Below are 26,008 nucleotides of genomic sequence, written 5' to 3'. Positions count from 1 at the left end.
CTCTGGCGCCCTCTATATTCTCTGAGCGTCAAGGAAGATAATTCTAATGACGGTACGTTAATTACTTCAGACAAACAAATGCCAGCTAAATCATGTATTGCTCGTATTAAAGGAATAGCCAAGCATTTAGTCTAAAGCTTGTAACCACACTTTCCTAAGCAACCAACATTTTAGATTTTTCTTAGCAAATCTTTACCTGTATTAATGAAAGTGATGGCTGTTTTATTTCTGAGTCGAGAAGTGCTCCCTGATAAAAAAATAAAAAAAAGCAGGGTTAAAATGGTTTGTAAAGCTATGACGACAGTCTACAAATCGTAGCCAGGTCACAACGAAACAGCTCGGAATTTTCAAGGTACACGAGTTCATGTATGCCTCGTTACTAATACACTGTCCTTCACCTCCAGCATCCTGCCCCATTGCCAAAGTCTTTTGTCACCTCTTCAGCACTGCTCTAAGCTGTTTGATAAGACTGTTGGAGATGTATTCTGAACTAGTTATTGCATTCTGAACTCTGGCTGTTGTATTCTAGACTGTTGGAGATGTATTCTGAACTAGTTATTGCATTCTGAACTCTGGCTGTTGTATTCTAGACTGTTGGAGATGTATTCTGAACTAGTTATTGCATTCTGAACTCTGGCTGTTGTATTCTAGACTGTTGGAGATGTATTCTGAACTAGTTATTGCATTCTGAACTCTGGCTGTTGTACTGTAGACTGTTGGAGATGTATTCTGAACTCTTGGAGTTGTTCTCCGTATTGTCGTCATTGCATCCCGAAATAAGTGTCCGATGCCCCCACGTGTTTTCTTGTTTTCTTCCATATCTTGCTAGTTTTGAGTCGTTTCTTCCGGGTTCACACACACACACACACACACACACGCGCACGCACACACGCACGCTCCCTCTCTCTCTCTCTCTCTCCTCCATTCCCCATGTTTCACACACACGTGAACATACACACACACACACACGCACACACACACACACACACACACACACACACACACACACACACACACACACACACACACACACACACACACACACACACAACCCCCCACCACGTTTGCCACCAGCTGGGAATCAGACTGAAGACAACAGACATATTTGTTTTCCAGTCAAATTAACAGCACGCACATTATTCATGTCCGCTTCCCTGTCTCTCTCTCTCTCTCTCTCTCTCTGTCTCTGTTTCGCCCTTTGTGTGTCTCTGTGTTTGCTTCTCTCTCTCTCTCCTCTCTCTATCTCTCTCTCTCTTTTACCCACGCCGACCCTTCCCCCGAGCCCTCCACCCCACCCTCCCAAACCCCGCAAGCGAGGACAGCATACCACGCCTACTTCGATTTTTCCTAGCAAAAACGTAGTTCATCCTTTTAGACAAAGCGATGTACGAAACACGTGTGTCATTCTCTGGTTGAAAGGACCGGAAATAGCAGGGCCACGACGTCATAAATGAGGCGCGGGAATGCCAAAAAAAAAACAACAACAAACAAACAAAAAAAAAACAAAAAAAAAAACGTCCACCTACCTACTCCATTGCTCGCCAGATATTGTGTTGTTGTTGTTGTTGTCGTTGTTTTTACACACCATCCCCAGCCGATCAGGGAAGCAAAACCAGCGCAATCGTCATCACAAAGACATCGACAACTACAACATCTAACCAACAAGTCCCCTCGTAACACAAACAAATCCCCTCCCACCCTCACCCCCCCCCCCCCACACACACACACACACTTCAAACCTCACCCCAAAGGCCCAAACAAACAAACAAAAGACAACATCAACAACGAACAGAAGAACAACAACTGAACAATCTTAAAACAACTGAACAACATGTCTCACCAAAACAAAGACACCCCTCCGTTCCAGACACACAACACAACACAACATAACACAACACAACACAACGCAACGCAACGCAACACAATGCAACGCAACGCAACAGCAACACAACGCAACGCAACGCAACAGCAACACAACACAACACAACGCAACACAACACAACGCAACACAACGCAACAGCAACACAACACAACACAACGCAACGCAACGGAACAGCAACACAACACAACGCAACGCAACACAACGCAACGCAAGGCAAAACAAAACACAATACAACGCAGCATAACGCGACACTCTAATCTACGATCACTTACGTTGATTTTCGGTATTGAACTGAAGAATGAACACGGCAAGACAACGCAACCTACAAAAAGCACACAATATGTGGAGTGATGGCCCAGAGGTAACGCGTCCGTCTAGGAAGCGAGAGAATCTGAGCGCACTTGTTCGAATCCCGGCACAGTCGCCAATATCCCCCCCTCTACCCCCCGCCCCCTCCACTAGACCTTGAGTGGTGGTCTGGACGCTAGTAATTCGGATGAGATGATAAACCGAGGTCCCTTGTGGAGCATGCACTTAGCGCACATAAAAGAACCCACAGCAACAAAAGGGTCATCTCTGGTAAAATTGTGTAGAAAAATCCACTTCGATAGGGGAAAAAGAACCCCCCCCACCCCCCCCCCCCAAAAAAAAAAGAAGAAGAAGAACTGCAGGCAAGAAAAAATACCGAAAAAAGAAAATAAAGGGGTGGCGCTCTCAGTGTAGTGGCGCGCTCTCCCTGGGGAGAACAACCCGGGATTCACCCAGAGAAATCTGTTGCGACAAAAAGAGTAATACAAAACAATACAATACAATATAATACAATACATTAAGAGTAGCACAAAACCACGCTCACTACCACCAGTAGACAAACCCAGCTTTAATCAATCATCAAGCGAATCAGATTCCACGGGAAACTCATGGAAAGGAAATGATTGTCGTGGACATTCGTCGACAAATTAGCTTGTGCGAAGGGAAGGAACTCAGAACTGGGAACCCAGAACTCATTCAATTGTCGTAAAACCCATCAGAGGAATTCTGGACACTAAAATCAAAACAAAACAAACAAATTAAAGTTTTTTAAATTTTTTGTTTTTGTTTTATTTCCCTATTGTTACTATGTTTTTGTCAGATTTGTCTTTTCTCTTTTCCCAATATATGTATTTATTCAACAAAAAAAGAAAAAAAAGAAAAAGAAAAAAAGTAAAAGCAATAAGTTGTGAGTAGATGCAAGATATTCCACAAGACAGTTATGGATTGCGAACTTTAAAGCACACACACACACACACACACACACATATATATATATATATATATATTGCCAGTTCTGGCTGGAAATAACTTAGTGGAGGGTGTGTGTAATGTGGGGGATATTGGGGGGGAGGGGAGACTGGGAAATTTGGGAGACGAGAGAGGAGAAGGTGATAGGAAGGGAGGAAGGAAGGAAGGAAGGGAGGAAGGAAGAAAGGAAGGAAGGGAGGAAGGAAGGAAGAAAGAAGGGAATGAAGGAAGTGAGGAAGGAAGGAAGGATCGGGTGAGGGGGGGGGATAATGGGTGTCAGACCATCACAAGAATTCAAATGAGGATCGAAGTCACAGAAAAAAAAAAAAAAAAATCAGTTAGCCCGATGCAAATTTGACGACGACTGCAAGGCTAGCGACTTCTTCTTTAACCCCTTGGTTGCATGCTGCCGGACGAGTACGCTCGCTCGCCAGTGTGAAGGGCTGTCACCTCAATTGGTTAACATTAACTGAGCTGACAGGTCAGGATATCACTACTGTTCTATATCAATTTGGGTTCTTCGATTTCTCATGGGACTGCATTACCTTTGATAGAGTGTCCAGCAGCAGCAACAATAACAGCAACAAATCATGTTGCATTTTTGTATTACTCTTTTTTGTCACAACAGATTTCTCTGTGTGTAATTCGGGCTGCTCTCACCAGGCAGAGCGCGTGACTATACTGACAGCACCACCCATTATTTCAATTTTGTTGTTGTTGTTGTTGTTGTATTTTTTTCCTGCCTGCAATTCTATTTGTTTTCTTATCCAAGTGAATTTTTCAACAGAATTTTGCTAGGGACAACTCTTTCGTTGCCATGGATTCTTTTACGTGAGCTAAATATATGCTGCACACGGGACCTCCGTTTATCGTCTCATTCGAATGACTAGCGTCTAGTGGAGGGGGAGAAAATACTTGGCGACTGCCGGTGTGATTCGAACCAGTGCGCTCAGATTCTCTCGCTTCCTAGGCGGACGCGTTACCTTTAGGTCATCACTCCACTTTCGTGCCATTGAAATGGAGACAAAGAGAGCGCAACGCCTCAAACTCTGGCTACACGGATCCCCTTCCACCAGCACTGAGGGGGTTAATGTCTATTGGTCTTGCGGATATCAATCGGTCCATTGATCGGTCAATCAGTTGGTAATCAGGCAATCGATCAGTTGCATTCATTTTGGCTCGGACTTTGGATTGGAGTCTTGGTGCTGGTGGTGGTGTGTTGGTTTGGTTTTTGTACTTGCGGCCAGTGCTCATGTTGGGATCACTCGTTCACTCATGTTATCTATCAGTCAATCAGTCAAGCAACCCAACAACCAAACTTGAGTATGTGTGTGTGTGTGTGTGTGCGTGTGTGCGCGCGCGCGTGCGTTTGTGTGTCTCTGTGTGTATGCGTATTCGGCAATCCGCAGTTTACTGCGCTTTGTTTTCGATCAAGCACTGTGTTCTTCTTTCTTCATTTGTATTATATAAAAAAATTAATAAATTCTAAAACAGCTGGTGACGCACGGTTTCGTCATGCAGAAGAAGGAGGAGGAGGAAGAGGAAAAGGAGGAGGAGCAGGAGAACCAATCACGGGAGATACACCACATTTTGGAAAAGTGTCAGTGAAGACAGTGTCACGGGAAGAAAAGGAGTCAGCTTGAACATGAGTATTGAGGTTGTCAGTGACAGTCACAGCAACAGCAGGGCTGACATAAGAGACAGGACGATCAGTGCAGGGGACAGAGCTCCACAAACGGCGAAGTCTGCCCGCTCTGGTTCCTCATTTTGTCTTTGCTCTGCCGATGCCCAGGCTGATTATGCGCTGCGTCGTGTCATCGTGTAGTCGGAATTGTTTATGCCCTGGTATATTTGACAGCAACGTATTGACGTTCACCATGGTGACAGCAGCAGTGCGAGAGCAGAGGTCGGATGGTAAGAGAGGGCTGGGCACGTGAAAAACGTGCCCAAAGGCGGAGAGTATCGTTTGCAGGACGAAGATGGTCGCTGATGCGATAACGAGGGAAAGGTGAGTAGCATTCATTTATCTCAGTTTGCAAATCAAAACACTGACATGACGAATATCATTTAGGAGGAGGAGGAGGAGAAAGAGAAGAAGGAGGAGGAGGAGGAGAAGGAGAAGAAGGGGGAGGAGGAGGAGGAAGAGGAGGAGGAGGAGGAGAAGAAGAAGAAGAAGAGGAGGAGGAGGGCATATTCTGGCCTGTCCCCATGCATATAGCCTTTGCTGTGTGTCTGCCTGTCTGCCTGTCTGAATCTCTCTCTCTCTCTCTCTCTCTCTCTCTCTCTCTCTCTCTCTCCCCTCCCTCCTTCCTTCCCTCCATCACACACAAGATTTCAAGATTTAATTTCCTTTCACCCCTTTTGGGGTATGGAGGATCACAAATAAAAAGAGAACAAAATAAACACTGAAAACAGCTAATGACTGACAGTATTTACAACATTCATGTAGCGAATGCAACGTAAAATTCTGAAAATGTATATGCATGTTTAAAATACACTAAAAATGATTTTGAAATCGCTTATTAGTAAGTTCTAACTATGAAGACAGACCTGTCATTTCGATTGCTATTGTTATACTCATAAACTTTGAAACAGAAAGAAATCTACAAATTAATCATAACCTGATCTAGGATGGAAAAAATCCGTGGGAAATCAATTCATGTTGTAAATCGTTCTAATGAGGACACTCCATGATGAGACTGAATTCATCTCCAAGCACTGATGAGCTGCATAATCTTTCAACTCGTGGTATGTTATGGTAACGTCCAATTACAAGAGGTAGCTTGGGATTGCTACAACGAAATTTAATTAATACGGGCAAAACCATAAACGTCACACACATACTTCTGGTTATCTCTAATAATAATAATAATAAAATGTAGGCTTATGCAGCGCAGTATCCCCATTTCAGATGGGGCTCACCGCGCTTCACAATAAAAAATAATGAAATTTAAGACAAATTTTTGTGTGTCAAAAAAGCCTGGGGCCTCTGCAGGTGGTTTCCCTGCCCATTCTATGACGTTGTCAGTCCATCGTTGTTGTTGTTGTTTGTTGTTGTTTTTTTCTGTCTCCCCCTTCGTCCGTCACCCTACCTCAACAGTTCCTCGGAGGAATGTTTTAGCAAGGCCACTGGACTGTGTTACGTGGCAATACCAGCGAACTTTTCTTGTCTGAAGAAAAGAAAAAGTAAAATGTACACCACAAAGACTTGAGTTTATGTAAAAGGAGGACCACAAACAAAACGAAAAAAAACACAAAAAAAAAAAACAACAACAAAAATCACCCGAATCACTGCCGAGCGTGGTTACATACGTGTGGCGTGGTGCGTAGCAACCTGTAAGTTCTTGTTGCCTGGTGCGTATCGTTATCTCGTGGACCAACACATAGCTTGTTTTGTTCAGCTGTTGAAAACGTTCGCCAAGATCAGTCATACACAATGTGAAGAAAGTGGTTCGTTTCGTTCAGCTGTCGAAAACGTTCGCCAAAGTCAGTCATACACAATGTGAAGAAAGTGGTTCGTTTCGTTCAGCTGTCGAAAACGTTCGCCAAAGTCAGTCATAGCAATTTGAAGGAAGAGGTACGTTTCGCTCATTTTCAAAGATGCCCTGACCTGTGAAGCCACCAAGACAGCTGTTACTGAGCAGCAGAGACAGGCGCGGAAAGCCCGAGACTTGGAACCCCCAACTGCCGCCACCATCCCCTGTCCGCACTGCCACAGAACCTTCAGCACACCATCCCCTGTCCGCACTGCCACAGAACCTTCAGGACATCATCCCCTGTCCACACTGCCACAGAACCTTCAGGACATCATCCCCTGTCCACACTGCCACAGAACCTTCAGACCACCATCCCCTGTCCACACTGCCACAGAACCTTCAGGACACCACCCCCTGTCCACACTGCCACAGAACCTTCAGGCCACCATCCCCTGTCCACACTGCCACAGAACCTTCAGGACACCACACCCTGTCCACACTGCCACAGAACCTTCAGGACACCACCCCCTGTCCACACTACCACAGAACCTTTAGAACACCATCCCCTGTCCACACTGCCACAGAACCTTCAGGACACCATCCCCTGTCCACACTGCCACAGAACCTTCAGGACACCATCCCCTGTCCACACTGCCACAGAACCTTCAGTGAGCAGACTGGACTAACCAGCCATCTGCGCACACACCGACCTCAACAACTCCAGCCCCAGGATGACTGAGATGGCCCTCGTCATGCTGACGGACGAACAATGTTTTGTTCAGCGGTCGAAAACGTTCGCCAAAATCAGTCATAATGATGTGAAGAATTATTTATGTTTCGTTCAGCTGTGGAAAATGCGTGTGTGTGTGTGTGTGTGTGTGTGTGTGTGTGTGTGTGTGTGTGTGTGTGTGTGTGTGTGTTGAGTAATTGTATATGTTGTGATAATGTACCTGGCCAAATTACTCTAATTTGAGATAAAAAGCTATTCTTATCTTATGTTAGGAACATAGACTTGGTGAAACAAAGGCCCAAGAAAACGTAAATTTTGCTGAACATAGTCCTAGAAAAACAAAGAAAAAAAACAAACTTGGAGAAACATAGACCTGGGAGATCGTCGACCCAAGTGGAGCAAAGGGATGAACCCGCAATAACGATGATAGCAGAAGCAGCAGTGACAACACAAGTAGAACATCGTCATCATCACAGTGGACTGACTGACATTCACACTCACGACAGAGTCAGACACTCAGCCGCCTCCACCTCCCCCCCCCCCCCACCCCCACCCCCGCCCCCCTCCTCACACCTGTCTACCGAGCATCCGGCCACACTTCGTGACTTTCTGTCTTGTTGGTGGTCAAGGGTCGCCATTAAATGGCACGCTGTCAGTACACGTGTGGTCCTTCAGATGTGTATTGGTTAAGATCATGTTCAGTGGTCCGTTCACCAGCAGTATATGCAGACATTCAGTTCAGTTCAGTCGTCCTTGAGCCACTCGCCCACCGCGCTTGTTTTGGCTTTGTTTACGGCCTTCAGCTGCTTACCCATCTTCTTCTTCTTCTTCTTCAGCTACCTAGGAGGAAGGTGGCAGAATGGTTAAGACGCTCAGCTGCCAATACAGAGAGTCCGTGAGGGTGTGGGTTCGAATCCCGCTCTCGCCCTTTCTCCTAAGTTTGACTGGAAAATCAAACTGAGCGTCTAGTCTTTCGGATGAGACGATAAACCGAGGTCCCGTGTGCAGCACGCACTTGGCGCACTGAAAAAGAACCCATGGCAACGAGAGTGTTGTCCTCTGGCGAAATTACGTAAAATGAAATCCACTTTCATAGGTACACAAATATGTAAGCATGCACTCAAGGCCTGACTAAGCGCGTTGGGTTATGCTGCTGGTCAGGCATCTGCTCAACAGATGTGGTGTAGCGTGTATGGATTTGTCCGAACGCAGTGACGCCTCCTTGAGAAAGTGAATCTGAAACTGAAACTTCAGCTACCTACACTTCTTCTTCTTCTTCCTCTGCTTCTTCTACTTCTTCTTCTCAATGGTTCATTGATATTCACTAAAGGGTGAATCTGACTCCAGCACAGTAATTGGTAATCACGACTTCAACACTTCCTCTTCAGGCAGGGAAGGACCAGCCCACTTCAGAGACGGTAATGACCCACACTTCCGACGCGATAGCCTCAAAGGTTCCACGTGGAATATGACGCACGTGTCACTGCTGCTTTAAGATAACAACGTGTTTGTGCCACACGCTTTGAACGTAACTCACGTGTTATTAGTGACCATATGAACGAAACTCACGTGTTATTTATGACAATTTTAACGTAACTCACGTGTTATTGATGAACATTTGGAATGTACATCGTGTGCTAGCAATGATTTTTCTGAACGTATCATTAATGACCAAACACCAGCCTGTTCCCTGTACCTCTTGCAAGCTCAGTGGGCATGTTCAGAATAAAGACAATGATGACAATGAAGACAGACTAGCTGACTGGAACCGGTTTTTTTTTCAGCCAGTATCTCTGATACTTTTTTTTGTTTTGTTTTGATTTGTTTGTTTTTCTACGGGTGGCATCATCTGGGAGTTTGAAAGCACTATTTCTGGCGGACACATTCACAAAGGGTTTTTCAACGGCACGCAATTATTGTCCGAAGAATTTTTTGGAGCAGTTCTCCGTTCAGCACATGCTCTTTTCTTGTGTGTGTGTGTGTGTGTGTGTGTGTTGGTGGGGGGGGGGGGGGGGGGCGGACGGGGGGAGGTATCTACGTCTGTGTCTGTGTGCCTGTGGGTTTTTTATTTGTCAGTAGCGTGTTTAGACCACTGATTCTGAAAGTAAGTGGATAGATTGTGCCTTCATTGAGCCCCTTTGCTAACTGAACCTAACGGAAGTGTGGGTTTTTTTATTTGTCAGTAGCGTGTTTAGACCACTGATTCTGAAAGTAAGTGGATAGATTGTGCCTTCATTGAGCCCCTTTGCTAACTGAACCTAACGGAAGTGTTCAATCAGCCATTTTGCTACTCGTGTCAGTATAGCGCGAAACGGTAACTTCATACACGTAGCCGAGCGCTTCGCTGGCTATGATTATTGCTTCACGGCAAGTTTTCACTTGCTCGCGGCGTTAGTTAAACTGATATTCATGTGTGTGTCTCCACAGCAAACTTGCGCTACGTGTCACTGCACTGTTTTCCTGTAATAATTTTAGTAAATGAACCATTGGCAGATATCAATCAAGACACAACACTTGGCATGTCATGGGGGCAAGCATAACACGATTTCATCGAAGATACACAGTTACAGTTCAGAAACTACCACCAGTTAGCAGACGACTTTCTCAAAGGAGTGACAGCCGGATACCAACGTCAGTATGGCGTCCAGTTGGCTTCAGCTTTCCTGACCAATGAGCTAGCCATCTCTTTGCTTTTTTCTTAAAAAAAAAAGAACAGAGGTTTAGACAGACAACTGGTAGTAAGCAGGTGCCTATGAACGACTTTGCTCGTGTCATCTGAAACCATTTTGTGTCAGAACAGTTGAATCTGACCAGTGAGAGGACAGGCTAGAATGGAAAAGAAAATCAAGTCGAACACGGAGAAAATAACGTTTTTGTTGCCATCTTCTGAGGTCATCTTCTGTGAAGTAGGATTCGAGATGTGTGGTCAAAATAAAAATCATAATATCTATTTAAATATATACATGTCTCTATATATCTGTACACACACACACACACACACACACACACACACACACAGACGCCAACACACACACACACACACACACACGCACACACACAGACATACACAGACACACACACACACACACACACACACACACACAGGGAGAGAGAGAGCGAACGGACGAACGAACGAACGAAGTTTTTTCATTGAGGGAAGTGGAATAAGCATACATTTGCTTTTTTCATCCAGCCCTCAGGGCAAAGAGAGAATAAAAATGAATCAAAAGCACACGCAAAGAGAGAGGAGGGAATTTTTATTATTTTATTTTTTAATTTTTTTTTAAGCAGAGAGCTTGATCTCACTGGTGATTAAGTGCCATATAGTCCAGGCAGTGAACTAGCTCTATTGCAGTTCCCGGCAATTTGCTGACAGTGATTTGTCGTGAGAATTTGGCCATGCGATAGACACGACTGACATTGTTTCGATACTGGCGTTGCTCGGTATCAATCGTTTTGGAAACAACAACAACAACAACAACAACACAAAACCCTATCTTCTCAGAAACGTTACCTCAGCTGCATCGTAGATTCTTTGGGTTCTGATAATATAATTTTCAGACTTTCAGGATCTGGTTATTTACTTGGTTTGATTTTTGGATGGAGTCAGTTTATGTTGAAGCACTGAGCTGACTGATTACATAAGTGGGGTTTTAGGACAATAACATTGCAGAAACTTTGAAATCTGTGAAATCACGCGTGAAAACTGTATCGTGTGGTGGATGACCACACGGACAAATTGAGGGATCGTGTATTGACCACATAGATCCCTATGAAGTGATATAATGGGTCGAGTAGGGTCTGAGTCATTTCATTGTAGGACCTCTGTAAACAAGTGAATCATATCGTACGAGTTTTGTGGTTACATGATAACGTAAGAGTTCTTGGATCCGGGTAAACCAAGCAGGGTTTGACGGCTTGTTGATTGATTAATTAGGCGGCAAGACCTTGAGCATTTTATAACCATAGTGCTTAACATTTACAACAGATTAATAATTATTAATTAATAATTATTAATTACCTGGTTAACTATCTGCGACACAAAACGCTGAAACACCCCAGTGGTTAACCAGTCTTTCTGTATGTATTTGTATCGTGGAGTCGTGATTCTTCCCGTAACTAGTCTGAGGTTAGACGAGGGGTCCACCCCCCTCACCCCCCCCCCACCCCCCGCATGTCCCCCCTTCCCCCAGTGCAACACATCCACATTTTCCTTGTGTAACGCATCCTTGCGAATCATCCCTTGTGTAACACATCATTGTGTAACATATTCCTTGTGTACTACACGCTTCGTGCCACAGGGCACGACCTTGTGTCGTAGCATATTGGGAGAAAAAGAGTTTGTTTCATTTCTGTTCGATAATGGAAGAAATAAAGGGCTGATTTCTTATCCGGGCGTATATCTATCAAGTTTATTGTTGTTGTGTTGTTGTTGTTTTTTTAACAGTATTTCATAAATCACGCAACCTTTCCCAGTCCTTCTCTTTCTCTACTTACACATACATATACACCTGCAACCCCCCCCCCACCCCCACCCCCCCCACCCCCCCCAAAAAAAGGTTACGATACCAGACCGAAAAACAACAAACCAAAAATCTCAGTTGCCTACCCTCTTCCTCTTCCACTCACCCGCCGAGAAAACATTGTCCAATTAACTAAATAATAGTAATAATAGTAATGATAATAATAATAATAATAAATCCTTGCGAGAGCTTGCTTCTGTTTTCCGAGTATGGCGATGAACAACAAGACTTGCGTGGTGGAATCGCGCTCTTTCGCCAAAAGATTAAGAAAGTCTGACATCAGAGATCGCAGAGCGCGTGCGGTTGGTCTCGCGCATGCGTGTTGCTCTGAACGGAAGGCAGCGAAGGGCTTCGTTTGGCATTCGCTGGCTTCGTTGGAACTTATAAAGGCCACTTGTCCTTCTTCCTCGCGGCAGTCTATTGTTGACTTAACATTGGAGCACGTAGGTTAGCGTGTTCTGAAGCCTGTTGCACGACCAACTCTCTCTCTGAGGACCATCTTCAACTATTGTTTTAATTTTCTCCTAGTGAATGGTGACTTCATTTTTATTTGAGCTTTCGTCTTGCTTATTTTTTTAAAGACAGCTTTTCTTTCCGTTCACTTTGAATTATGTTTAGATAAAGTTTGTATTTGAAGTGATACTTCTTTAGTAGTGTACAGTGTGACTTATTGAAACCCTGGAATTTCACCGTCTTGGCAGCTCTATGCTGACGCACAGAAACGCATGGTAAGTAAATTTTGTGTCTCAATGTTCCATTGGTATGCGTTTTCGTTTCAGTTTGCATGTCTGCATTTCCGGATTTGTTAGTATGTACGTTTGTGAGTCAGTCTGTTGGCTTGTGTGTTTGCCTTAATCATGTTCGACATTGCCTGGCGCGGATTTGTTGCTCGTACACACGTACACGCAGCATGCACACAAGCGCACACGCTCCATATTAGTAACCCGAAATATACGCGGCATATTGCAGCATAACTTTGTGCGTGCGTGTCTCTGTCTGTCTGTCTGTCTCTCTCTCTATATATGTATGAATATATATATATATGAATATATGTATATATATTATAATATATATATGTGTGTGTGTGTGTGTGTGTGTGTGTGTGTGTGTGTGAGGGAGAACGGATGTGGTGGGAAAAGGGTTCTGAGAATGAGTTGATCAAGCAATTTACATTATGTTGTCGTTTCAAAAGGCATTGAAAAGCAGGCCACCCATATTCCTTGCACAGTGGTTCAGCGTTCAAACCCTGCCCCAAGGCGACCTTGCTGTTTGTTGACAGCCGTGACAGATGGACTCCTTTTGAGCTTCCACTACCTTCCCCCCACCCCACCTCTCCACTCACCCCCCCAACCCCCCGCCTGGAATCAAAGTCCGCTGAACACCTACCGATCATGAATATTGGAACTGGGTGCTGTCACGAATGATTCATTGTGAAACAAGGTGTGTGTGTGTGTGTGTGTGTGTGTGTGAGAGAGAGAGAGAGAGAGAGAGAGAGAGACAGACAGACAGACAGACAGAGAGACGGAGACAGACATACAGGCAGGCAGAGACAGAAAGAGGTTCACACGGCCTGATCAGCTCTTCAGATTTATGCGTAGGTCAGATATCATTCTGTCTCTGTCTGTCTGTCTGTCTCTCTTATCCATCTGTCAATTTCTGTGTGTGTGTGTGCGTGTGTGTGTGCGTGTGCGTGTGCGTGTTATTTATCATATTCTTTCTGCAGGACTTTTTTTTGTTTTGTTTTATTCTCTTTCTCCCCTTTCCATTAAATACATGTGTACTATTGTAACTGGTGTAGATTAGCAAGGACAGATTGGAAGAATGGGTCATGCCTAAAATCTCAGTCCTTGAATAAAAAAAACGTTCTGAGTTCTCTCCGTCTCTCTCTGTCTCTCTGTCTCTGTCTTTCTCTGTCTCTCTGTCTCTCTCTCTTTCTTAAGCAGATGTGGTAAAGCATATATGGATCTGTTTGCACGCTGTGATGACTCTTTGAAACTGAAACTGAACCTGAAACTTCAGAGTGAACGGAAAAGAGAGACAGACAGACAGACAGACAGACACGTGGACAGACACATAGACAGACAGAATGACAGGGTGGGGATTGGGCACTGACAGGGAAAAACACACAGACAGAAAGACCGAGGCGGGGTGGGTTGGGTGGGGGTATTGGTAGGGTGTTTGGCTAAGGAACAAGAGGATGTAACGGCTGAGAGAGGGAGAGAAAATAAAAAGAAGAGGGAGTAGGGTTGGAGAGATGTATTCGTTTTTTGATTATTCGTTTTACTAATCCATTTCTTCTCCAACATAAAAAAAAGAGTTTTATTTGTTCCCCACATTTAGAGGGGTTGGGGGGAGGGGAGGCGAGAAAGAAAGAAATGAATTCGAAAAAAAAAAGATGAAGAAGAAGAAGAGGAAGAGGAAGAAGAAGAGGAAAAACTGCCAGTGGCCCATGTGTTCAACATTACATGCCAGCAACGGTCCACGGGAAATAACTCCTGCATAATGTGCTTCCACCTCCCCAGCATGAATTGACACGCAGTGGCAATCTGCTGGGAATCCCTTCGCGTGAAACTTTCGCAAATTGCTGTGTTGACATGCGCGTTGCAAGTGTGTGTGTGTGTGTGTGTGTGTGTGTGTGTGTGTGTGTGTGTGTGTGTGTGTGTGTTTTCTTCATTCTTTGTGCATGTGTGTGTGTGTGTGTGTGTGTGTGTGTGTGTGTTCGCGCGCGCATGTTTGTGTGTCTGTGTGTCAGTGCCTGTGCCTGTGCCTGTGTGAGTGTGTGTAGCGCCTGTCTCTCCTTTTTTTATTTTCACTTTTACCGGGTGTCTGTTGATTTAAAGGAAATGTATTGATTTTTCGATCGCCTGTCTGGCTTCGGTTATTATCAACTCCCGTTTCTCTTCGTTCTTTATCACCTTGTGGCGAGTGCCTCACGACAAACAAAACAAAAAAGAAGAAAAAAAGAAAGGTAGCCGAGGTCGTATCAGGCCTATTACCGCGTAAATCAAGATTTGGTCTTGTCTTGTCTTGTCTTGCCATTTCTTATCTTTCTCTGTCTCTGTATCTGTCTCTTCGTCTCTGTCTCTTTCTCTCTCTCTCTCTCTCTCTCTCTCTCTCTCCCCTCTCTCTCTTTCTCTGTCTGTCTGTTTTATGTCAAATGTGCATTGACAAATTTTATATTTAGTGTGTCTGATATTGCTGCTCATTGTTTCGGATACAGTAAATTAATTGAAACCTGTGTGTACATGTCGCTTATGTAACCTGTGTGAGGACGATGATAAGATAAGATAAGAATAACTTTATTATCTCCAACTGGGGAAATTTGGTCAGGTGCATTATCACAACATAAAGTAAACAACATGGGGACCATAACTGTAAAAGCCAACAACAGCCCCTACAAATATTACGAAGATACAAATGTAAAAAATACCACATACATCGTTTCATACATATATCCACACACTGCAGGTAATAACTAGTATTCTTAATGTAAAAACAGAAGAAAGAATTAAGAAACATTATTTGAATATGATTATAAACATAGCCTACTATACTGCACATTGATTATAATAGACAGATAAGATAAGAATAAAGATGAATTGCGGAAAACCACAACCAGATAATCAGCACACACCCGCACCCCCCCACCCCCACCCCACACATTTTGTGCTATGCTGCCCTGCCTTGAGTGACCTCGGACAAAAACTGATATAACCAGAATATAACTGGATGAATCTTTATTGTATTCTGGTGTGTGAATGAAGCATGAAGCAGTGAAGAGATTACGAAACGGGTTTTTATCTTGAATGTTGTTGAATATTTGTGTAAGCTATTTGTGGTTGGTTTGCGTCGTTGATTTATTGTGTCATGTTAATTTCTTTTATCCTCCTTCAATGCAAACGCCGGCAGTAAAGGGCTTTGGCCTTGATCTGAATTAAAAAAAAAAGTTATTGTTTTCTGTTTCTCTCTCTGTGTGTCACTCCTTCTGTGTGTGTGTGTGTGTGTGTGTGTGTGTCCCCCTCTGTCTCTGTCTCTCTCACTCTCTCTGTCTCTCTCTGTCTCTCTCTCTCTCTGTCCCTCTCTGTCTCTGTCTCATTCTCTCTGTCTCCCTCTTTCTCTCCCTCCTCTCTCTCTCTCTCTCTCTCTCTCTCTCTCTCTCTCTCTCTCCAGCACTGTTGGTTTGTTTTGGCGTCTTCATGTCATTCCAAATCCTTTTCGATAAAGTCCATCCCCAGAATCAAAGCGCAAAAGTATAGTTTAAAACCTGTCGATTTTACTTGTACAAAGCATTGAAGTTTTGATACATTGCTGTTTCTTGAAGGACCTATGATGGATGGACTGCTCACTGACGTTAAATTTACAATATGTTTCACGTTCAGCTGCACACCGTCATGAGTGGGCAATGGTTTGATATATGGATACCTATATAACAAGTAAGTGGAGTGATGGCCTAGAGGTAACGCGTCCGCCTAGGAAGCGCGAGAATCTGAGCGCGCTAGTTCGAATCACGACTCAGCCGCCGATATTTTCTCCCCCTACACTAGACCTTGAGTGGTGGTGGTCTGTATTCTAGTCATTCGGATGAGACGATAAACCGAGGTCCCGTGTGCAGCATGCACTTAACGCACGTAAAAGAACCCACGGCAGCCAAAGGGCTGTTGCTGGCAAAATTCTGTAGAAAAATCCACTTCGATAGGAAAAACAAATAAAAAAACAAACAAAAACAAAACTGTACGCAGGAAAAAATTTTTTTTAAAATGGTTGGTGCTGTAGTGTAGCGACGCGCTCTCCCCGAGGAGAGCAGCCCGAATTTCACACAGAGAAATCTGTTGTGATAAAAAGGAAATGCATATACGTGCAAATACAAATAGCCCCTATCCTCGGTCGAGACCCAGGCTCTAAGCGCTTTAAAAACACGGGGTCATTTGCACAGCAGGCTGCCTACCTGGGTAGAACCGACTGACGGCTCTCATTGGGCGCTCATCATCTATTTCTGTGTCCATCGGATTTCAGGCACGCACACATACACATTCACACAGACATGTAACATTTTATGCGTATGACCGTTTTTGTTTATTTACCTCGCCATGTAGACAGCTATACTCCGTTTTCGGGGATGTACATGCTGGGTATGTTCTTGTATCTATAACCCATCGAACGCTGACATGGATTACAGGATCTTTAACGTGCGTGTTAGATCTTCTGCGTGCGTATGCACACGAAGGGGGTTCAGGCACTAGCAGGTCTTCCCCCTCCTCCCCCAACCCCCGCCCCCCCCCCCCTCTCTCTCTCTCTCACCCACACTCATTTCTTTGCGTCAGTCTCCGAGTCAGCCCATTTTTAAGGAGCAGTGACCCATCACGTGACTTCACTTCACTTGTCCCTTACCCTGGATGACAGTTGGGGCACCACAGATAACCTGTCAACCACCTTCCTCCATCCTTCTCTGTTTTCTGCTTTCCTGAGGGCCTCGCTCAGCCTCAGACCTGTCCATTCTGGGATGTTGTCTTCTCTAAGGGCCTCGCTCAGCCTCAGACCTGTCCATTCTGGGATGTTATCTTCCCTAAGGGCCTCGCTCAGCCTCAGACCTGTTCATTCTGGGATGTTGACTTCCCTAAGGGCCTCGCTCAGCCTCAGACCTGTCCATTCTGGGATGTTATCTTCCCTAATGGCCTCGCTCAGCCTCAGACCTGTCCATTCTGGGATGTTGTCTTCCCTAAGGGCCTCGCTCAGCCTCAGACCTGTCCATTCTGGGATGTTGTCTTCCCTAAGGGCCTCGCTCAGCCTCAGACCTGTCCATTCTGGGATGTTGTCTTCCCTAAGGGCATCGCTCAGCCTCTGATCATTCTCACGTGGTGTGACCTGTACAGGAAGGAAGTATCCACGCCCGTATCATACCTGTCTCTCCTTTATCTCTCTCTCTCCCTCTCTCTCGCTTTCTCATGCCCTTCCCTACCTCCCCCTTCTCCTCGCCCCCACACCACCATCTCGATCCGTCTGTGTCGCTGTACGTGGGTTTAAATCTCCCTGAAGGGTATCGCCTATGCATAATTGAATTGTCTGTATCCTTGTCCTTTCTGCTTGTCTGGTTTTTTTTGGGGTTTTTTTTTGTGTGTGTGTGTGTGTGTGGTTTTTTTTCGTTTTTTTTCTTTTCTTCTTCATTTTGTCCTCCTTTTTTTTTCGTTTTTTCTTTCTTTTTTCCCCTGTGGTCTAACTTGCGTGCAGATCATGGTGCACCAGGACTCGTTTTTTTCCTCTCCGTTTGTTGCCGAAAAAAACCCAACATTTTATTTTCCTTTTTCCTTGTCTTTTTCTTTTCCACATCGATTTTGTAATCAATGCACATTTTGTTTTCAATGTATTGTTCTAAGTGAGCTTAAAGCAGTATTGTTACAAGTGTTGGCTGTTCTCGTTTCATGGACAATGTCAGTAATGCTGTAAATGTATGGAGGTGTCTGAGTCCTACTTCTTCTCCTTTTCCCCCTTCTTCTCCTTCTTCGTCTTCTTCGTACTATTATTCTTCTTCCCCTTCTTCTTCTTCTTCCCCTTCTTCTTCTTCTTCTTACTATTATTCTTCTTCCCCTTCTTCTTCTTCTTCGTCTTCTTCTTCTCCTCCTCCTCCACCTCCTCCTCCTCCTCCTCCATCTTCATCATCATCATCATCTTCATCTTCTTCTTCTTCTCCTCTCCTCCTCCTCCTTCTTCTCCTCAGTCAGTCTTGAGTATCCTTGCACGGCACAATCACTATCTCCTTTTGTCTGATTCCGAGTCGTTGGGAGTGATGTTTCGCTTTTATCCTAATGGTCTGGCCAGTCTCCACCCACCTGTTGGTGATGTTTATTGTTGTTTGTTAGGTCCCCCCCCTCCCCGTTCCCCCCCACCCGCACCCCCCCACCCCCCTGTCTTTCCTCTCTCTCTGTCTCTCTGTACAGTCTCTTTGACTGGCTTTCATCTGTTGGTTTCATGCGATGCCAGTAATGATCCTTAACTGGTGGTACCGCTGCTGTACCAGTAACGTGTCTTTTCCTTGTGTATGTTCCTGTGTCCGCCTCTCTCTTATTTGTCTCTGTCTCTCTTGACGGGCGCCATAGCCGAATGGTTAAAGCGTTGGACTTTCGATCTAAGGGTCCCGGGTTCGAATCACGGTGACGGCGCCTGGTGGGTAAAGGGTGGAGATTTTTACGATCTCCCAGGTCAACATATGTGCAGACCTGCTAGTGCCTGAACCCCCTTCGTGTGTATACGCAAGCATAAGATCAAATACGCACGTTAAAGATCCTGTAATCCATGTCAGCGTTCGGTGGGTTATGGAAACAAGAACATACCCAGCATGCACACCCCCGAAAGTGGAGTATGGCTGCCTACATAGCGGGGTAAAAACGGTCATACACGTAAAAAGCCCACTCGCGTATATACGAGTGAACGTGGGAGTTGAAGCCCACGAACGCAGAAGAAGAAGAAGAAGAAGAAGAAGTCTCTGTCTCTCTGTCTTTGTCTGTCTGTCGGTCGGTCTGTCTGTCTGTCTTGTCTTTTTTTTTTTTTTTTTTTTTAGTGATGTGTTACGACCAATTTCTCAGCGCCCGAGTTTCTAACTGCGAATCATTGTCAATTAAAACAGAGACATGTACAGCAAAGTGATGCATTCTTGTCGACAACACAATGCAGCTAAGTTAAAGAGTTAAAAAGTTAAAGTTAAGTTAACCAGATAAGTTAACCGGCACATGAAAAAAAAAGGGGGGAAAACCAGCAACAACAACAACAACACCTTTATTCACGACTGCAGTTTTGTTTTGGGTAATAATGTAATAATATGTGGGCATTTAGAAATGAAACACTATGTGATAATTATCATTATTATTATTGTCATCATCACTCCTTCTCCTCCTCCTCCTCCTCCTCCTTCTTCTTCTTAGTAGTAGTAGTAGTAGTATCATCATCATCATCATCACTAACATTATTTCGTTGTTGTTAATAGATGATTACAGAATAGGTTTATAATGGGCTTTGCGTTTAAACTGGGAATGGCGTCACACATTCTGCGCGGGTCATTGAAGACCGGCTGTTTGTTGCGAAAACGGCGTCTGCTATAGATCAGCTTTCAGCCTGTGCTGTGAGTTGAGTAGCCATTTGTATTGAGCACATAGCTACATTACCATTTCAACGTCACATCATCATCATCATCATCATCACCATCATCACCATCGTGCTTAACGATTAATGTTTGTCACAGACCTTCCGGTGGATGCTGGCAGCAAGCTGAAGCACAGAACCCAGCCTCCACCCCCTACCCCCTACCCAGTCACGTGAACGCGGCAACTGCCAAGCAGATGTCTGAGGACTCTGTGACGCAGGTGACGTCGTCGTCGTCGTCGTCGTCATCATCATCATCATCATCATCACCATCATCTCTGGCCACCCAAAGGATGCAGATCACCAACGTCACCTTGTCCAATGGCTCCAACGAGAGTCAGCTGTACGTCGACACATGGGCCATCGAGCCTTACCACGAGGCTATCGCGGTTCCGGCTGTCTTCGGCCTGATCTTCATCATTGGTCTCGTCGGCAACGGGACGTTGATCTTCATTGTTGCGGTCAACAAGGTAAGCCAGGAAAACGAAACGAAACGAAACGAAACGAGATTTTACTTAATTAGTTTCAGTTTTCAGTTTCAATAGCTCAAGGAGGTATGACAAATCCATATACGCAACACCACATCTGCCAAGCAGATGCCTGACTTAATTAACCAGTATAATGAGATAAGCAAATGACATGTTTTGTTTTCTCCATCTAGCCACGAGGCACGAACATAGTAATAGAGAAAGAAGGAAATTAAAAAAAATAAAAAATAAAAAAATAAATAAAAGATGAATAAACGTGCACACACAACCACCACCAACACCACCACAAAAAAAAAGAAACGTACAAAGAAAACCATGGACATGAAAATGAAAAAAAAAAAGAAAAACCACCTCGTACACACCCAACCACCACCACAAAAAAAAAAAAGATGAACAAACAAACGCATAAACCCGTGGATATAAGAAAGAGAGACAGACAGACAGACAGACAGACGGACAGACTGACTGAAAGAGAGACAGGCAGACACCAGATCAACAATCAACAAAAGGAGAAAATGCCTGATGTTTGTATAAACCCAATGCGCTGATCAGGCCTGGAGAAGGGTTTTCCGAACCTTTAGTTGTTGGCAGCTGAAGCCCAACAGGCCCTCAGATGGAACCTTTAAACCTGTTTAACTTTTGGCAGGTGATGCTCAACAGGCCGAGGGATAGAATCTTTAACCTGTTTAATCGTTGGCAGGCGATGCGCACCAGGCCCAAAGATGGGGCCTTTAACTTGTTTAACCTTTAATCCATGTTTTGGTGGAAGATATATTTTTGCATTGGAATAATTGTATTTCAAAGCGCGAAGAGGAAAATCATTTGATGAGGCGCTGTATGAATAAGCTCAACATCATCTTCAACTTCAACATCATCACCATCATTAGTAGTAGAAGTAGTAGTGATGGTGGTGGTGGTGGTAGTAGTCGAAGTCATAGTCATAGTATCATCATCATTCTTCTTGCTCTTCATCTTCTTGTTCTTCTTCGTTCTTTAGTTTAACGTCTTTTCAATGTAAGTGATATTCGACGAGGGTAAGGAAAAAAAATCGAGGGTGGGAAAAGAAATACCTGTGTAAGCATGCGAGTATGCGAAAGTGTGTGTGTGTGTGTGTGTGTGTGTGTGTGTGTGTGTGTGTGTGTGTGTGTGTGTGTTGTTCTTGTTCTTCTTCGTCTTCTACTACTACTTCTACCACTACTACCACCACTACGTCTTCTTCATCAGTAGTAGTAGTAGTAGTAGCAGTAGTAGTAGTATCATCATCATCCTTCTTCTGCTTCTTATCATCATCATCATCATCATCACCATCATCACCATCATGGTTATCATCATCAACCTGTCCGCCAGGTGATGCGCAACATGCCCAACATCCTGATCGTCAGCCTCTCCATGGGCGACTTCCTGCTCATCCTCATCTCCGTGCCCCTGACCTCCACTGTCTACACCTTCTCCAACTGGCCCTACGGTCAGCTGGCCTGCCAGGTCAACCACTTCCTGCAGACCTGGTCCCTAGGGGTCACCGTCTTCACGCTGACCGCCCTCAGCGTTGACCGCTACCTGGCCATCATGGACCCCATGGCCAAGCACAAGGGGAAGGTCAGTTTGGGTGTGTGGGTGGGTGTGTGTGGGGTGCGGGTGGATAGGGGTGTACGGGTGTGTTGGATGTGTGTGGGTGGGTGGGGTGAAGTGGGTGTGTTGGTTGTGTGTGGGTGGGTGGGGTGAGGGAGTTGGAGTGAAGTGGGTGTGTTGGATGTGTGTATGTGGTTGTGTGTGTGTGTCTCATTAAAGCGTTGGACTTTCGATCTGAGGGTCCCGGGTTCAAACCTCGGTGAAGGCGCCTGGTGGGAAAAAAGGTGGAGATTTTTTTTTCCGATCTGCAAGGTCAACATAAGTATGTGCATACCTACTCGTGCCTGGTTGTGTATACGCACGCGGAAGTTCAAATATACACTTTGAAGATCCTGTAATCGATGTCAGCGTTCGGTGGGTTATGGACACAAGAATATACCCAGCATGCACACTCCCGAAAACGTAGTGTTGCTGCCTACATGGCGGGGGTAAATAAACAAAAACGGTCGCACAAGTAAAAGCTACATGTCTGAGTGTGTATGTGTGCGTGTCTGAAATTTGACACGGGAAACAAATGATGAGCTCCCAATGGCAGCCCGTCACGGCTCTACCCAGGTAGGCAGCCTATTGTGTAAATGACCACGTGTTTGAAAGCGCTTAGAGCTTAGTCTCCGACCGAGGACAGGCGCTATACAAGTATGCAGACGCCCTCGTAGTTTGTAAAGCGCTTTGAACTTTGAGGACCGAGAATAGGCAGCTATATATACGTATCCATATTGCTGATTCCTCCATTCATTCATCGTTCCTTCATTCACATCCAGACGCAGACCAAGACGGCTGCAGTGTCGCTGTCCATATGGATGCTGGCATTCCTGTTGGCCCTGCCGGACGCTGTGCTCAGCACGGAGAGCACCCGCCTGCATCACCCGCCCTACCACATCCGCATCTGCAGCAACTTCCCCGACTGGCTGGTCACTGCCGACCAGCTGGTGCCTCGCATCTACTACATGGCCCGCTTCGTCGTCTTCTTCGCCGTCCCTGTCGTCGTCATCGCCGGCTTCTACCTGATGATGGCTCAGACGCTGGTTCGGAGTGGGGAGCAGATGCCGTGTGAGGGCAAGATCGGGGGTTTGAACCAGCAGCGGCAGATCGCCGCCAGGAAGAAGGTGGCCCGGATCGTCCTCAGCCTGGTGGTCATCTTCGTGGTCTGCTGGCTGCCGCGCCACGTCTACCTGCTGTGGTTCTTCTTCGACGACGCCTACTACAACGAGTTTTGGCACTACTTCAAGATCCTGGGCTTCTGCCTGACCTACATCAACTCGTGCGTCAACCCCTTCGCGCTCTACTTCCTCAGCTCGCAGTTCCGCAAGTTCTACAACCACTACCTGTTGTGCTGCCTGCGGAAGGTGATGTACTCGCGGATGGAACCCTCTTCCACCATGCACAACCTCAACAGCGCCCTCTGGCGGGCCTCGCCCACCAACACCTCCTCGGTTCACACCCCTCAGCACCAGTCCACCTTCTGACTACGGCGCCTCCTCGCTGCGGCCTTGGGCCAGTCGTCCTCAGCCTCCTCTTCCTCCGCTGGGCGGAAACATCAGGGGGGCTACAGCTACTACCGTGGAGGAAGAGCAGCAGCTACAGGGCCACAGCGAGGAAAGGCGATCCGAACCCACCACCGCCACCACGCCGGCGGCAGCAGTAGCGGGGGTGGCGGTGGCCCAAAGATCCGAACAGACGTGGTGGAAGCGGCGGAGGCCGTGGTGGAGATCGAACTGCAGCAGTACCGCGCTTGGCAGCGCTCCCCCTCCCCTTCCTTCTTCCCCTCCTCCCCGTCCACCTCCCCATGCCCCCTCTCCTCCTCCAACACCGCCCCTTCTCCCACAGCAGCTGCTGGTGTGGTGGCGGCAGATTCAGGAGGAGGAGGAGGAGGCTGTTACAGTTCCCATTCCGTCATGATCTGCCACATCACGCCCAGGACGGCACGGCACAAGCCTTCTTCTCACTCCCCGCTGACAGTGCGGGCCTGTCTCTACACGGGCTACCCGCCGCCGGACAGCTGTGCCGTGCCCGTGTGTCAGGGGGAGCGGCGCCCGTTCTGCAGCAACAACAAGCGGGCACGGGCACAGGCGCAGGCACGTGCAACGCGCACAGACTCTGTCCCCGCCGACACGATCGGTGTCGGCGATGGCGTCACAAGTTTGCAGAGTATGAGCTTCAAGACCCCGCCCTCCAAGAAGACGGATAGGAGGAGGATGTCTTCTCCCTTGACTTGACTGACTTTGGTGGTGGTGGTGGTGGTGGTGGTGATGGTGGTGGTTCTTCAGCAAGCTGTTGGGGGGCTAAGGGAAGAGAAGGGGGGGTGGGGAGTGGGAGGGGGGTTTGTGGGTGGGTGTGGGGACAGTTTGGGGATTGATTTTTTTTAAAAAGACATTCATTCTTTACTTATTTGTTTATGCATTCATTTATTTGTTTATTTACTTATCTGTTTATTTATGCATTTACTTATGTATTCATTTATCCGTATTTGTATTCTCTTTCTTTCTTTATCTATTTATTTATGTCTTTATCTTGCTGCGTTTCGAGGTGCTGTTGAACGTGAATTGACGGGACAGATGGATGGAAGTGGCTGGTGTACTGGCCATTGTCTAATTATTACCCGAGTGAACATTATTTTATGAAGAAGGAGAGATAAGAAGAAAGAAAGTTGACAAATCGCGATATGACAGTCATTCGTTTGTTGTGTTTTGATATTCTATTGATGGGGTGGTGCTTCTGTTTTGGACAGGTTTTTTGAGTTGGGTGTTCTTTTCAGTGTTTTTTTTGTTTTGTTTTGTTTGTTTTGCCTCCTATTTTCCTTTCTCTATTTGAAAACAAAGGGGAAAAACAATCACATCAACAATAACTAACAAATTAACGACATCACAACAGATTGAAACACACACACACACACACACACACACACACACACACACACACACACACACACACACACACACACACACACATACACACCACACACACACACGCGCGCGTACCCCCCCCCCCCCACACACACACACACCACACACATACACACCACACACACACACATACACACCACACACACACACACACACACACACACACCACACACACACACACCACATACACACACACATACACACCACACACTCTCACACACACACACACACATACACACCACACACACACCACATACACACACACATACACACCACACACACACACACACACACACACACACATACACACCACACACACACACACACACACACACACACACACACACACCTCACACACATTGTATTTCAGTGCATGCGTATTAGATGACCGTTTATTTCTTTGTTCCCTTTGTTCTTTGTTGTGTCTATTAATCCTTCGGGATTTTATGACAATAAATGAAGTCAAGTCAAGTCAAGTCAAGTCAAGTCACACACACATACACACCACACACACACACACACACACACACACACACACACACACCACACACACACACACACACACACAACACACAACACACACACACACAAAGAAGAGAATAGATCTGACAGGAAGAGGAGGCAAGACAAAGAGAGAAGAGAATGGATTTGTTAGGAAGAGTGATGGAAGAAGAGGATAGATAGAAGAGAACAGATTTGACCGGAAGAAGGGAAGGGATACAACAGAACAGATCTGACAGGAAGAGGAGAGAAGGAAGAGAAGAGATAAAAGATAACAGTTCTTGACAGGAAGAAGGAAGAGTCAGAACAGAATAGGTTTGGCATGAAGAGGAGAGAGAGAGAGAGGTGTAAATAGATTTGACCGGAAGATGAGCAAAGAAAAGAAGAGACAGCAGAATAGATTTGACAGGAAGAGGAGGCATAAAAGAGAGACTGTGAGAGAAGGAAAAGGGAGAAAGAGGAAGAGAG

The 26,008-nt window shown here is 45.7% G+C and overlaps 1 protein-coding gene across 1 annotated transcript; it reads left to right on the top strand.

Annotated features, from left to right (window-relative positions):
* The first annotated feature begins 12,338 nt into the window (after positions 1-12,338).
* LOC143298200 (neuropeptide CCHamide-1 receptor-like) lies at positions 12,339-23,731 on the top strand. The gene is made up of 4 exons (XM_076610969.1): positions 12,339-12,617; positions 20,120-20,489; positions 21,855-22,103; positions 22,898-23,731. Exons 2-4 carry the CDS (start codon positions 20,217-20,219, stop codon positions 23,600-23,602), a joined length of 1,227 nt encoding a protein of 408 aa, XP_076467084.1. The 5' UTR covers positions 12,339-12,617; positions 20,120-20,216; the 3' UTR covers positions 23,603-23,731.
* Positions 23,732-26,008: the final 2,277 nt, after the last annotated feature.

Source organism: Babylonia areolata, chromosome 23, assembly GCF_041734735.1.
Source record: "Babylonia areolata isolate BAREFJ2019XMU chromosome 23, ASM4173473v1, whole genome shotgun sequence".
NCBI lineage: Eukaryota > Metazoa > Mollusca > Gastropoda > Neogastropoda > Buccinidae > Babylonia > Babylonia areolata.
This window is presented reverse-complemented; position numbering and strand designations above follow the sequence as displayed.

Coding starts and splice junctions, on each gene's coding strand:
- LOC143298200 (XM_076610969.1), top strand. CDS start 20,217: ATGTCTGAGGACTCTGTGACGCAGGTGACGTCGTCGTCGTCGTCGTCG. Junction 20,490..21,854: donor TCATTGTTGCGGTCAACAAG/GTAAGCCAGGAA, acceptor CCTGTCCGCCAG/GTGATGCGCAACATGCCCAA. Junction 22,104..22,897: donor TGGCCAAGCACAAGGGGAAG/GTCAGTTTGGGT, acceptor ATTCACATCCAG/ACGCAGACCAAGACGGCTGC.